We start from the raw sequence: 14,567 nt of genomic DNA, 5'->3' as shown, positions 1-14,567 counted from the left end.
AAAAGGGCATCTTATAGTGACTATACATAACTTGATAGCTTCTCTTTATATGTTAAGTATACTGTTGGAGCTGCTGTATCTGACAAATGATACAAGTTACAATTTATTTGCTCACACGTTTCTTCTTTAAGTTCAGAATTTGGTATGAGACATCATATGTTGAACATTGAGGTTTTTGTGCAATGTCTGTTATCTGAGGACCTGTAATTCATATATTCTATAGCACCGTCATACAACGGACGTTCTACCCTTTTTATCTCTTACAGACTTTACACACAAGTTTTATAAAAGAAATGGCAGTTAAGTAAGGTTTGAAAGTGTTGGCTCAGGCCAGGACTTCGCCGTGTATAAAGGTTCGGTGGATTCCAAAGCAAAAGGTCAGTGACCTACAGGGATCTTAAGACCCACCGATCCTGAACCCTCGCATTCATGGGAGCATGTCCGTGCAAAGGGAACTGACATCTGATCGGCCCACTTTTGTTCGGGGACAGGTGTGTGTGTGTGTGATGGCGTTTGGAGTTCAGGTTTCATGACGTATCGGGAAATGACCGCAGGTAACATTTACTTAGACGGACTGGTGATTCTCTTTAAACCTAAGGGGACTACCATTCTTAACCGCGATTTGAAATAACGTTTAAAGAAAAGTAGTAGAAACTTTTTTTTTCTAAACGTTAAATCGCAGGCACGTTCAATCACTTCTAAAGTGCCAAAATTGTCAATCTGAAAACATCATTTGAAAGCTGACACCTTCCACCATCTCACTGGCGAGTTTGTTTTGTCAGATTTAGTCGTTAACGCAACTTGGAAAGCGATTTGTCGGGTCATGACTGATTCGAATCTGAGTTTCAATGCGATCGATTGGTCGGGGTGAATAGACGAGCAGGAAAACAGTTACTCAAGAAATACCTGTTGGACTACAGATCTTGCTCAGTCACTGACAAAAGACAGTGGACCCTTCACGAAATTTCTGACCGTTAACAAATCTATCCAGTTCCTTGAGTAACGGGTTTCTTGCAAAGCACCAACTCTATGTAGACGTTCCGATATCTTTCTTTTAATGAGGTATTTAGCCAAAACAACTGAAGGCTTGCAGCCTAATTTTTCTTTTGAAACATCAGCATAGCCAGATCATTACATCTTCTTTAATTATTTGATAGAATGAATTGCTGTTATGATAGATCTAATTGAATTCATCATGAAGATATCAGCTTGTTAAGTACGGACTCCCATCTCAAGCTATTTTCCATAAAGGATGACTTGACGAGGAAATGCCCGTATGGCCACTTCTACATGTATGTACACAACTTGCGCTTGAAAGTGCCTCCGTGACTGACCCACAGAAACAGATTCACAACTTCCTCAATTAGTGATATGATCTCCCACGAAGTTTGGCTTCAGTGACTTTGGCGTCAACACCTGTGCTGCCAAGTTGTTTTTGTCTCCCATGTCAAACGGCAGTGGGAGTCCTATCATCGAAAGTTACCTGCCACCACAAAAAAAACAAAGGTGGTCCTGAACACAAAAATATTAACAACGTAAGTTCCTCTGCAGTGTCGTGGAAAGCTACCAGGGGGGCCAGAAGTTAACAATTTCCATTTGTTCTCACAACCTACCAACACACGGAATATAAAACTACTAATTAATCCAATTGTTCTTGAGTTATCTAGGAGATGAACAGACAGACATGCACGCAATCGGTGCCCAAAATATAACCTTATTGACAAAGGTAACAACTGCGGGTTTTGGGACCCTCGCCAAGAAGGAAGATGATTCCACCTATACAGAAGAACACAAACTCCTCGCACACAGTGGAGATATCGTAAGCGGATTTTTGATTCCGTGCCAAAAAGTTGTTGATGTGAACATGAATATTCTTAACAGCGCGTGACGGTAGGGTTAGGACAAGGGTCGGAGTGATGACCGATACGCGTGAACTGGTATTGACAGTGGTCCCTGTCTTTCGTGAGCAGCATACCCAGCCACCTGCATTACATGACCGGGAAAGAATTTTCTTCCTTATAGAAGGTATAAAACCCGTGCTATGACACTCCTGTGCTCAGTCTCAGCGCCGACACGACGACGACGATGGCATCGGCACGAGCGTGGATCGTCACCGCGGTTCTTCTGGCCTGTCTCCTCGCCGGTCCCACCGACAGCTGGTTCCGCCGCCGCCGTCGCCGCCGCTGCCCGGCTTACAACACGGCCCTCCCCGGCGCCATCAACAACTGGGACCGGCCGTTCAAATTCCAGTGCCCCGGGCCGAACCAGGTCATCTCCCGTATCCAGAGCGTCCACTGCGACACGACCGAGGACCGAGTGTGGCGGTTCGAGTGCAAGTCCGTTCCCGGGCTATCTAACTTCCAGGAGCACTTCTGGACGCCTTGGGTGAACGACTATGACGGCCAAATGGGCTTCACCTGTCCCTTCAACAGCCTGGTCACCGGCTTCGAGAGCAAGCACTCCAACAGCCAAGAGGACCGCCGCTGGATGGTAAAAATACGTTTTTAAATACGTCAGATATCTCCACACTTGTGTTTCCCTATATCAGCATTGATATTCAGGTCCCGTATACGTATATCCTTATACATAAACTTATAACGGTCCCCATAATGTTATTAAACATTACTACAGGTGCGGTGCTCGAAGACGGCCGGCATGGTGACGTACAACAACGTCCTGACGCCGTACCAGAACGAATGGGACAAGCCGATGGACTACTCTGCGACCTTCGGGTACTTCCTGAGGGGAATCCACGGGTATCATGACAATAGCAAAAAGTAAGTTCAATAAACATTTGCCTGCGCCAAGAACGGTAAAATAAAGACATAATTAGATGATGGACCCTCCTGGCGGGTTTCCACGGTACAGCAGCAGAACCTCCGGGTTTCGTATCTTTTCTTCTGGACATGCTATGGTCATGATTTTTTAAACATTTACATTAAAGCTCGTGAAGAAGTGGTGTAGGTTTGGGCCCTCTAGCAAGCCTTTTATAAGCTGCAGGAACAGATTTTGCTTGTGACTTTCAAGGAGATCAAAATATTGTCATTAGGCCACACCATCTTAATTTTATGGATGACATCCTCTGGAGTCCCCAAAACTAATGCGCGAGGGCGAAAAAAAAGAAAAATCTAGCAAAAAAAAAAGATAAACCGGAGGACTAAATAGCTGGTATTGCCAATTAAACCACAGAACACAGTGTAACAAACAAACAAGTCTTTATTTGTTGGCATTAGCTCATATCAAAGTAGCCTGGGTGCCATCCTATTTCTACCGGGGCTCCTACACTCGCTTCCCTAAATTTTTTTTTAGGGAAGCGAGTGTAGGAGCCCCAGTAGAAATAGGATGGCACCCAGGCTAATATTAAAGTGCTTTTAACATGGATGATGCCTGGTTTAAAGACCCATGCATATGTAACATTTGGCCGTTCAAAGAAAAAAATGTGTTCGGCTGTGTACACAACATCACGCCTTCAGTCAGAGCAAGTATTGTCATATCATGAACAATATACTACTGGGCTCATGAGGGGCGGTGCCCACTTCAATCGCTCCTAGTCACATACATACCAGTTGTGTTGGACAATGTGAGTGTATATAGTGTATTACGACAAGCCGGCTCAATGCTGCCCCTTTGCGGCAATATGAGTCTACAAGTTTCTTCGGAGGTGATTTTTTTTTGTTGGAGAACAGGCGAAAATCAATGCGCGCGCGGATGTCATCCATAAAATTAAGTTGGTGTGGCCTTACAAGTGAATAATTGTGAAATTTACATAAATGCCATACTAAATTTAACTTCCCCCCTCCTCCACCTCCTCCAGTGACCGGCGGTACAAGTTTGATGTGTGCAGGATACAGGTGTGAAGAATCTGAATCGAACCAGTGGCGGCATCGAACGTTTCGTACTCTTCAAGCAGAGGTTGGAGTAGCCTCATTAGCAGGCTCTACGACTCGGGCTTTTTTTTTCAAATGGCATATTAGTTCTATTGCATTGCATTGCATTGCACTCGGTTTCTATCAATCTTTTTTGTAGCCGTTCACTACAAAAAAAAAAACAGTGCAGTAGAGACCGAGTGTAGTGCAATAGAATTGATATGCCATTAGCATAATGTATCTAGGCATATGTATACGTCTCGGCCTGTGTTACAGCATACTTTATTTCCTTGTGTGTGTCGTGTGAGTCATGCGTTTTCATTGGAGGCAGAGACGCGTTTGAGTTTTTTACGGCATCGTCAATTTGTAAGATGACTGGATGTTACTTAAACGGATATGGTTGTCATTTAACGATAGAAAAGGATGTTTTATTATCTGATGTAGAAAACCTCACAGTGGGTTTATCATCATGTAAGCGGTGTATCCAAAGCTTCATTAATTTGATTCTGTTACCATGTGGTTTGCCTTGTGTTCACTTTTTGGTTCACATTTGATATTCGTTGATAGGTATGACGTGATACCCCGTAGTCCCTTAACTGATCACTGGATGTTTACATACGGATATGGTTATAAAGTACCGTTTGATAAACGAGCTTACATAATCACGTTAACGATCCGTTTGGTCATTAGGATGTTTTAACTGATGTATAGCAACTCACACTGGCTTCATCATCATGTAGTTGGTGTATTCAAAGCTTGATTAATTTGATTACATATTAATGTGTTGCCATGTGGTTTGTCCTGTCTTCACTTTTTGGCTGTGATATTGTTAGTTATCCTCCAACATAATTGTTTTTGTAATGATTATAATTGTCCAAAGACACAAACATGGCAGACAAACGTGGAGAAAGGAAGGTTTTTTTTAAAAAATGATCAAAAAGCATAATATATTAACATGGGAAATCTAGAGGCTTCAGTATGAAGTACCGTTAAGCCAAACCATCTTTTTCCGTGTTTTTCTGTAAAAATGTGTTCTTGTCTTTTTTTGCCTGATTTTCAATCATGTCAACAACCTAGCTGTAAGCACAATTATTTATCTATCAGAAAACCGTGCACACCTGTTTCAAGTTTAAAACAAGTTTAGCCCAGTTTCAGCATTATTAGTATTTCCGTAATTTTCTCTTTTTTTGTTCCATCGCACCCTGGCCTATTTCCCCCACGATTTCTTCTTGATTTATTTAGCTATTGCTTTGTGCTATGTAAACCTCACCTGTTGTTTATGTAAAGCAGAAGTTACCTGAGGTCATTTCCTCATACGTCATGAAACCTGAAACCCTCAAGTGGCACGACTTAAGACTTAACATTGTTTGGACGGTCCAGGGGGGGGGGGACTACAACACTTCAAGTGTTCGAGAGTAAATCCAACGGTTGCTAGGTTTGCACTGTATCACATCAAGGCGTTTGTAGTTGATAAAAAGTAGAAAAGTATATACATTCTCTTAGGGTGTCATGGTCGACAAGATGTGATATTGTTAGTTTTTAAAATGTCGGAGAACAGCAATATTACGCTGGTCCTGGTGAGATAGTTACCATACAGGCGAGCACTGTTAAAGAGACGTTCTCCAATATACGCCTACTAAACCCCACAAAATTGACGCGTAAAACGACTTGACGCCTGACGGCCTGAGCTCAGCTGCAGGACCGATCGAGAGGCCAGCCGGAGCTATCCGGTCGCCCCCTCACGACGGCAAAGCCCAAAGCCCCGGCTAGCTGCCGCGGTGATACGGTAGTTGTTGGACAGGTTTTGTCGGTGGTTAGGGTGGCGGTGGCCCGTGTACCTCGGTGGGCCGGTCCGGTCCAGTCGGTGGGTACGGGGGAGGGGGCCCGTGCACTTGGAGACACTTGCCCGGTCTCACATTTCTCTAGGCGCGCAGTTCAAGTTTCCAACTGCGTTACAATTGCAGCGACTACATGTAGACTCTGGACTTTTTGTTGATTTGAGTGACATCCTTTTCCATTGCGATACTTTGGCGTATCATCATCGACCACATTCAATGCGGGAGTAGATAGAAATAAAGTTGAAGGGGACACGTAGTGTTATAAAAATATAAAACGGTATACAAAAATCGAAATGAAGCGGAGGTGGGGGCACAGTCATCAAATTCATCATAACCAAAATTTTGAGTGAGGTGGTGTCGTACACACGAAGTTTTTTCTATTTATTGTAAATAAGTACTGGTCAGTTCTGCTAGTTCATTTTAGTGACGCTGAAGAAGAGTGATGGATGTCACTCGAAACGTCCGGAAATAAATCTCCGAATTCTTATCCAGTTGTAGAGTTTGAATTCTCTTTATGTATTGGTTACCTGGATGTCTAACCTTCACAAACACACGAAGGTAAAGTTTGCATTTGGCAAAAATGGATTATTTTTCATGTCTAAATTTTGACACTACATAGAATAGACGACTTCAATACATGACCATGGTGTTTTATCCCAAGGTGGCTTACCAAGACAAGTGAACAACAGACAACTGCGGGTTTGGGACCCATGCCAAGAAGGAAGCAAATATGACGCATTGGACAGGTGTGGTGGACCTCTTCTGCGCATGTCTGTTGGCTGTCTTCCAACTCACGCGCGCTTCTTCGTGCATTCTCGGAGGGGGGTCTGCATGGGGGATACCTCAACGCTCTTCGCTAAATTCAGGAAGGCAGTCGCTACGTATTACGTTAAATCAGTTCGGCTGGCGGGCTTCGCTTGATGCTTAATCCAGGCGCCGTTACGATATACGTACAATGTACCGATTACGTTGTGCATTACATTTGATTGGTCTGTCTACGAATTGTGTCGATCTAAAACGGCTGATTACGCTCTAAGCAAATTACCATGCAGCCCTCCCTCTTTCGCGCGACGTTTGCACGAATGCCCGAAAACGGGATGCTGAAAATAAATGGATCGTTTCAATGTTGAAAAGCATCTCACATTGAAAATCAGCGATGGTGACCACTTTATTCGGCGTCTAGGGAAAATACAACCCTTGATTATAACAGGAGCGCATACAACACGGATACAACAGCTTCAGATAGCCTCCGATGCAGACTCCTCCCGGCTGTTTTCTTTTTCAAGTTATTGTTTTTATACTATTACATTTTTTTTCTTATTGCTGGCCGGGCCAGCAATGAGAAGAAAAAAATGTAATAGTATAAAACCTGTAACTTGACAAAGAAAACAGCCGGGAGGAGTCTGCATCGGAGGCTAAGCTTTAGAGTCTCCAGAGTCACAAAGGCAGCTCACAATGTAAACATTATCAAGATGAACAACAAGAGGTATACAGGCTTGTCCCTTTGGCAAGTGCTCATCCGGCAGTCACATGGCATCTTTGAGGGTTTCTGAGGACATTTCCTTTACCAAGAAACAGCCACACTCACTCAATCCTCTTCTAAACCTTCCTTTACCAAGAAACGATCATCCTAATTACAGGTTTTCACCATCTGTCGTCTCGCGACAGACTTTATGAATACATAGTAGCCCGATTAAACAGGAATTTTCTTCCTTGTGGGAACAATAGAGTGTGTTCGTTGGAACAGTAGTGCCTTAACTTTTCAATTGTACCGACAAATATCACATTTGCTCTCTTAACTTTACATTGTTGAAAATACTGGTGACTTGAAAATGTCATTTTTCGAAGAAGACACTGTTTCTCCAGAAATGATATATGTATCACGGCCATGTTTTGATTGTACCTTGACCTTTAACCCTACAATTACCAATACAAGCCCGACCTCGTTGCTAGGTAACAGCCGGAGCTTGGGGCATTTGTACTGTACCGTACAATTAAACACGATTATCAAGTTTGTAGTTTTTGTACTGACCATGTCATGTGTGTTGATGAAGGTTAGTCAGTTTGGTAATGATATACTCCAACTAGCTGTTACTCAAGTTAAAAACCCGCTGTTTTTTTAACAATCTTGCTCAGTGTCACTGACGAAAAGAAGTGGATGCTACTTGAAACGTCTGGAAACCGTTTCTTACATCATATCCACTTGCTTGAGCAACTGCTATCTGGCGCATGTCACATGTGCTTGATTTGAGTGGGCACAAGACTGCCTTGTGTTGTGTTGTGGCGAATACACACTATATGAACATGCTAAAATATCTGAATATCTTGACTGATACATAGATCATATGCTCAGTAGAAGCCACATTATCAACGTCTTAACGGATTTGACGTTTTCTTCTTCAGGCGCAAATTAGTTGTCAATCTTCAGCTTTAACCCATAAAGCCCCTGTTGTACAGCACGAACATTGATAGTCTACGAGCTCTACATGACATGCTGGGCAGTAATACACCTGGTATTAGAGATCGGCCGACGTTCGCCGATCACCTAACACCGTTCAATACGATAAGTGAAAAATATGCGCAACTCTATTGATTTTTTTTCAAATCGGGCTAGCGTCTATATAAATACGGCTGAAGCTCGTCGACTGTGCGACAGGGGCTTACTGGGCTACGTCAGAGGAAAACGAGCTCCTCGCACACGAGATACATGCATGATAAGCACATTGTTGTTATCGCAGGTTTTTGACTTCGTGGCAAAAAGTTGCCCAGGTAATTATGACGATTTTTCCGGCAGCGTTTGACATGTTCAGTGGAGACAATGAGAGGAGATAGACACGTGACCTGGTATTAACAATGGTCCCTTTCTTATCTGGGCACAATTACTCGCCACCCGCATTACATGACCGACAAGGAATTTTCTTCCTTATAGAAACAAAAGGATGTTAAGGTATAAAGCCCGCGTCATGACACCTCTGTGCTCAGTCCCAGCCCCGACACGACGACGACGATGGCCTCGGCACGAGCGTGGATCGTCACCGCGGTTTTTCTGGCCTGCCTCCTCGCCGGGCCCACGGACGGCTGGCGGAGGAGGCGTCGCCGGCGCCGCTGTCTTCCACACACCACGGCCCTGAGGGGCGCCATCAAAAGCTGGGACCAGACATTCACCTTCCAGTGCTCCGGGCCGAACCAGGCCATCTCCCGTGTGCAGAGCGTCCACTGCGACCACGCCGAGGACCGGGTGTGGCGGTTCGAGTGCAAGTCCGTTCCCGGGCTCTCTTACTTCACCTGGCACTACTGGTCACCCTGGATCAACTCCTTTGACAACTATATGAACTACGGCTGTCCGTTTAACGGCGTCGTCACCGGGTTCAAGAGCGAGCACTCCAACCACCACGAAGATCGCCGCTGGAGGGTGAGTAAACTCTTTCAATGGCATATAAACAAAATTTCACTTTTTTGGCCGGCGCCTTTTGCTGTGCTGAAGATATATTGTCTGTTGTGTTACTCGAGTCACCCAGGTACGACAGAAAGAAAGAAAGAAAACAAACAAAGTGAGCATTTGTCCTACTTTTCCACTAAATGATCAACTAAAGAAGAACGGGCAGTTCAAAGTCAACGATGCATTAGGCGTTTTCAAATCTGTTACTTCTTAACTTCATTTTACAGGTGAGGTGTTCCAGTAAGTGGGGCATGAGAACTTCCTACTACTACTCGTCTCCCTATGAGAACTGGTGGGATGCCAACATGGACTACTACGTTCCCTACGGCTACTACATCCGAGGGATGTATGGATACCACGACAATGGCAAAGAGTAAGTAGCTTTCTATGGAGGTATCGAGATAGTGACAATCTCTGCAATATGTTTAAGAGTACTTTTCTCTCTGCCGCACTTGAGAAAGTGTCGCCTAGAGTAAATATGAGCATGACAATTCTGTAGGGGCGACAGATCCAAACTATGGAAAGAGAAGCTATCTTTGTCAAACGTTTACAAAATTGGCATAACTGGAAAAAAATATATGCAGCCTATAGCCCTGTTCACTGAACTGGTATTTGTCCGGACAAAATTTCTGGCCTGGCCAGGAAAACCTTCCACGGGGGCATCAACATTACAAAAACTATATGTAGACTTGTTGTACACTGGAGTCATTTTTAAACGTTTAAAAGCCGCTTTGTGTTTTTACCAGGGATCGTCGCTATGGATTCCACCTGTGCAGAATCTACCTGTAGTGACCATGCCCACTAGTACTACAACACCACGGTCCTGCTGCAGCTGACGGCACATCCAGTACAGTCGAGTTTTAAGCTTAAAAGCTTTGCACCCAATAGCACTAGCAATGTCTGGCAAGATCTATATATATATAACGTTACATATAAAGTCTTTATGATAAGAATTTGCTTTCTTATTTTAGTCTGGTTGTGTAGTGAAATATCCATTATAAGTTAATCTTTTCTCTGCTCAAAATCTATATCGATTCTTCGTAAAGAAAACAACAATTGAAGCAGTGTTTTTTGGAGTTATTATGCTTGTCAATTCTTAGTGTTCTTCGTCGTCTGTAATCCGTCTGTGTTGTGTTCTGTTTGCTCAGTGTATGTCTTGTTCAAAGTTGAGGTTCTGTCATAACTCAGATTTATAAGAGGTGAAGCTATTTGTAGCACAAAGCACCAGCTAAGCGACAATAAATCATTGCTTGATGACAAATCTTCGGCCCGTGCTTGTTGACTTCAATCTCACATGCTGGGTAAATGTGTATGAATGTACGAGAATGGGGTGATGAATGATTGGAATCGGTAGTGGCAGTGTGGAAGACCTGTAGTTTGGTTTAACTACGACATTGTACAGGGGATAGAAGAATGAGCTTCGAATACTGATACATTGTACAAGGAGCCACATGAAAGATTCTGGACAGATAATGTTTTCAGTTGAACTGCCATTGCCAAAGCTTTAAAATAACGAATAGATCTTTCTGCAAGAACAGTAATTCGGATGTTGTTATGGCAAATAATAAATGAATACCTTTATTGTAGATTCATGCCTCGAGGGGCTAGGTACAGGTCGTCTACCGTATGGCTTTTCCACCCTAGCCTGGCAACCATTCTTCACGGCCACGGGCCGGCTTAGGGGTGGTTTACCAGCCCAGTCCTAAAAATTATCACTCCGGCTTTTTCTGTCAGCCTATCTTTCCAGTGGACCGTTGTGATCACTGCCGCCCCGTAGTTATTGAAACCAACACCATGAAAAAGCCCCAGTCAGAACAGTTTCTGGCACATATCTTGCCACTTTGCAATATTCAAAGGGCTGCGGACGCACACAAAGACAAACCAAAAACAATCAAACAAACACACAAACTGATTACACGAAATTGAAAATTCCCCGACGTGCGCTGATGAACTGGGCGGGCTGGCAGGACTCCCAGCACTGAAGAGATACGGGGATGTTCTCGGTGAGACGGTTACTAGCCTATCCTCTCCGCTCTGCTATCGATTAAAGTGCACATGACGAGGTGCGGGCTTCAGACTTCAGACTTAATAAGGCGTGTTTGATTGTAGCACAATACACCTGGCCCAAGGCACTGCCGTTACCTAGCAACACGGTCAGACAAGCTAACCTTGGTAGGATCGGAGGTCAAAGTTGAGGCAAAATGAATAACAAAAACAAAAACACGACCGTGAAACAATCTTAGACCTGATACAGATACGTGTATTAAGCATCACTAGAAAACAGTGTCTTCTTCGAGAAGTAGCATTTTCAAGTCTCCAGTATTTTCAACAAGTACCTCATTATTTCAACGTTTTATATTTGATTTTTGAAAAGTAGCAAAGGGGCACACTCTTATTCTAATAAGAATGACAGCCGAGTACTGTGGACCATATCAAAGAATCTAAAGATACGTAACTTAAAGAATGTAAAGTTAACTAAAATTCAAACGAATTTTGGCAGGTGTAACTGAAGGTTAGACCATGATGTTTCAAGGAACAAACTCTATCGTTTCCACCAGGAAGAATACTCCTGTCTTATTGGAACATTTAATGTATTCATAAAGTTTGTCACGAGACAGGCCCAAATAAGGACACTACCTATGACTAGAAGGTGCGTTTCTTTGTGCCTATGAGGAAAAAGAAAATTCCTTCTCGGCCACGTAATGTAGGTGGTTGGTGATTCGTCTCAAAGAAGACTGGGACCATTGTCAACATCCCAGGTCACTAATGTCAATCCTCACCTCTTGTCTCAACCAAACTGTCAAACGCGGTGAAAAATTATCATAACTACCTCGGCAACTTTTTGGCACGAAGTCAAAACGTTTACTGACAATGCCCTTACAATATCTCCATTGTGTGCGAAGAGCTTGCCTCCTTCTGACTAATAGGTTAACGTTGAAGACTCTGAACGGATTGACTCCCAAAAATAAAGCATCATATACGTTAGGATCTTGATGAAATGGCCTCTGTATGATTTGACTTTATGAGTATCGTTCCAGATAGATATGCATGGCCGTCTAGTATTCGCCACGACTAGGGGTGGGTACCGGTAACCGTGTACCGGTACAAAACCGGTATTTCTTAATTAATGAACCGGTCCAAAAAAAACGGACCGTAAAAAATCAGTGGACCGGCCTATGGACCGATTAGTAAATTCATAGTACCAGGCTACCAGTAGGCGGCCACATAACTGGTCTAAGAAAATACAAAACAGCAGATTTAACGAGTCGAAGACGTTAGCTGTGAATCATATTTAGAAACACTTAAAGGATGAGTAAACAGACGGCGAGGAGAGCATAGTTATAATTTTGAGACAAAGTGCAAACCTAAGAAATTATATCGTTCCAGACATGACGTTTATTTGGAGACTTTTACGTGTGTCTCGCTCTCCAAAATATGATGTACTGCGACACTACTATAATCAGGTACAGGTACAGGTCCGGACCTGGACCTGACCCTCTGGACCTGGACCTGGACCGGACCTGAATTTTATGTACCGGTACCCACCCCAAGCCACGACGTATGGGAGATCTTGTACCCTCTGCATTCAAATTATTAAGCACACATGACAGTGTCGGTACAGCGACTATCTTTGTCAGTCAGTCTAGTCAGACTACGAATTAAACTGCGTATGGAACAAAGACAACAAACTTGTTGATCATGTCTAGTTGCCTGTTCAATCTGTCCATTTGTATCATCGCCACCTGGCGACTAGAATTAGCAGCGTTCTTATGTCCTGGCCAAAATCGTTGATAAAATCAATTAAGGTAGACTTCTCATCCCTATTATCAAACGCCGCAGACAATAAGGTTTATAAAAGGTTGAAATTTCTTGTAATTGGTTTTAATTTTGTTTGCATTTGATTGCCAAATCGCAATATCTAAAAAATAGCACCTTCACATCCCCAGCTTCTGTTTGGACGTGTCCATATTTGGGACGTGTGCAGTCCAATGAGCTCGGTCACGTTTGTCGTTCGACTGGTCAACTACTGCGAATTGAGTCATTCTGCGGACAGCCGTACAAAATGTTTCAGTCTTTTTCTTTCAGTCTAAATCCTTGTCGACGGCCGGTTCCCTGTAGCTGTGTGAGCTTCCCAAAAATTTAGTCCTTCCACAACATATCCTATGACGAGTTAAGCCTTATGAATGCATAATCGAACCTATTAGTTCGGAATTTTCTTCCTTGTGGGGTAAAGCCCCAGGCAGTGACGTTGCATCATTTGTGACGATGTTGCATCATCCGTACATACGCCACCAAGCTGGAACCGCTCCAAAGTGTGCACTCCTCTGACCTTTTCACCGGCCCCATTGCCTGCTGGGAATCGCAAGGCACTGTGGGTAACGCATGGCAAACAACGTCATTTCCAGACGTCATGTATGCTGCTTATGTTGTCATCACAATGATGTTGTTTGCCCCATGTGTTACCCATAGTGCCCCGCGTTTGCTAGCCGTAGTGAAGCCGCATTGCGGAACGTAATCTCCAAGCAGATCCAGCAGTCGGGATTGGTTTATGGTCTTTCGGACGTGTTTCAAAATCATATCCAGTTGCTTGGGCATCTGTTTTTTTTAAATATATCTTATTACCTGAATGTCTAACCTTCATTGACGTTCATTTGGATCTTTTACGCGTTTTACATAAAACAAAACAAACCGCCGACAAATACGTACAAAACAAGCCCGACTGCTGCTACATCTGCTTGGAGATCACTTTACTCGTACGTATTCAGTGTTACCAGGGCAACCCTTTTTGACCTTTTGATAAAAAGGAAGCACCTTCGTTACCTAGCAACGAGGTCAATTGCAAATTCATTTGTAACAAATAGTTTTCGTTACCATTATTTCCTTTTTTCTATCTCGGTTTCTGTACATTTCCGTTCCTGTTACTTATTTCTATTATGCTCTCATTATGAGGTTGAAGGAGACAACCACATTTCTACTAAAATCACAAAACCCACTAATCATTAAAAACTTTTCATCAGCCCTGCATCAAACGAAGAAGCCCCCCCCCCACCAGTAATGTATATAGTTAAAATCCTCCCACACCATTATTGATGTACAGGGCGGTGCCCATCTCCGTTTCATAGCCCTGGGCCACACTGTTGTGCAATCACTGAAGCAGGGGGCTAGTCCACTGGCAGAGGAGTGTGTTTAACTTCCATACTGTTTCAGAAGTATGTACCATTTTTATAAAGTCTTTGGTATGACTCAATGCGCCTCTTGTCCAGAGGTGTCCTACCTGGGGCTTGAACCCCAGTCCTTAAGTCCAAGTAATTTGAACCAGATGTGGTGAGAGACAGAAGCGCAGACCACTACACCACAGCTACACCCCCAATGTATATAGCTAGATGTATAGAATATAGACACTGGTTACCTTTTTACTATTTG

General features: G+C 43.5%; 2 protein-coding genes across 2 annotated transcripts; both read left to right on the top strand.

The window, feature by feature from the left end:
• Positions 1 to 1,928: 1,928 nt before the first annotated feature.
• LOC136429719 (hemagglutinin/amebocyte aggregation factor-like) lies at positions 1,929 to 4,660 on the top strand. The gene is made up of 3 exons (XM_066419662.1): positions 1,929 to 2,490; positions 2,632 to 2,777; positions 3,815 to 4,660. The coding sequence occupies exons 1-3, from the start codon at positions 2,086 to 2,088 to the stop codon at positions 3,855 to 3,857; spliced, it is 594 nt and encodes a 197-aa protein (XP_066275759.1). The 5' UTR covers positions 1,929 to 2,085; the 3' UTR covers positions 3,858 to 4,660.
• Positions 4,661 to 8,678: 4,018 nt separating this feature from the next.
• LOC136429718 (hemagglutinin/amebocyte aggregation factor-like) lies at positions 8,679 to 10,404 on the top strand. The gene is made up of 3 exons (XM_066419660.1): positions 8,679 to 9,116; positions 9,371 to 9,516; positions 9,890 to 10,404. Exons 1-3 carry the CDS (start codon positions 8,712 to 8,714, stop codon positions 9,930 to 9,932), a joined length of 594 nt encoding a protein of 197 aa, XP_066275757.1. The 5' UTR covers positions 8,679 to 8,711; the 3' UTR covers positions 9,933 to 10,404.
• Positions 10,405 to 14,567: the final 4,163 nt, after the last annotated feature.

The sequence above is a fragment of the Branchiostoma lanceolatum genome, chromosome 3 (genome assembly GCF_035083965.1).
Source record: "Branchiostoma lanceolatum isolate klBraLanc5 chromosome 3, klBraLanc5.hap2, whole genome shotgun sequence".
Classification (NCBI taxonomy): domain Eukaryota; kingdom Metazoa; phylum Chordata; class Leptocardii; order Amphioxiformes; family Branchiostomatidae; genus Branchiostoma; species Branchiostoma lanceolatum.
Note: the sequence above shows the minus strand (reverse complement) of the source record. Positions and strands in the feature narration are given on the sequence as shown.

Excerpts from the sequence above, each read along its gene's own strand:
- LOC136429719 (XM_066419662.1), top strand. The coding sequence starts at position 2,086 with ATGGCATCGGCACGAGCGTGGATCGTCACCGCGGTTCTTCTGGCCTGT. Across the intron at positions 2,491-2,631 it reads AAGAGGACCGCCGCTGGATG|GTGCGGTGCTCGAAGACGGC; the intron begins GTAAAAATACGT and ends ACATTACTACAG. Across the intron at positions 2,778-3,814 it reads TATCATGACAATAGCAAAAA|TGACCGGCGGTACAAGTTTG; the intron begins GTAAGTTCAATA and ends CACCTCCTCCAG.
- LOC136429718 (XM_066419660.1), top strand. The coding sequence starts at position 8,712 with ATGGCCTCGGCACGAGCGTGGATCGTCACCGCGGTTTTTCTGGCCTGC. Across the intron at positions 9,117-9,370 it reads ACGAAGATCGCCGCTGGAGG|GTGAGGTGTTCCAGTAAGTG; the intron begins GTGAGTAAACTC and ends TTCATTTTACAG. Across the intron at positions 9,517-9,889 it reads TACCACGACAATGGCAAAGA|GGATCGTCGCTATGGATTCC; the intron begins GTAAGTAGCTTT and ends TGTTTTTACCAG.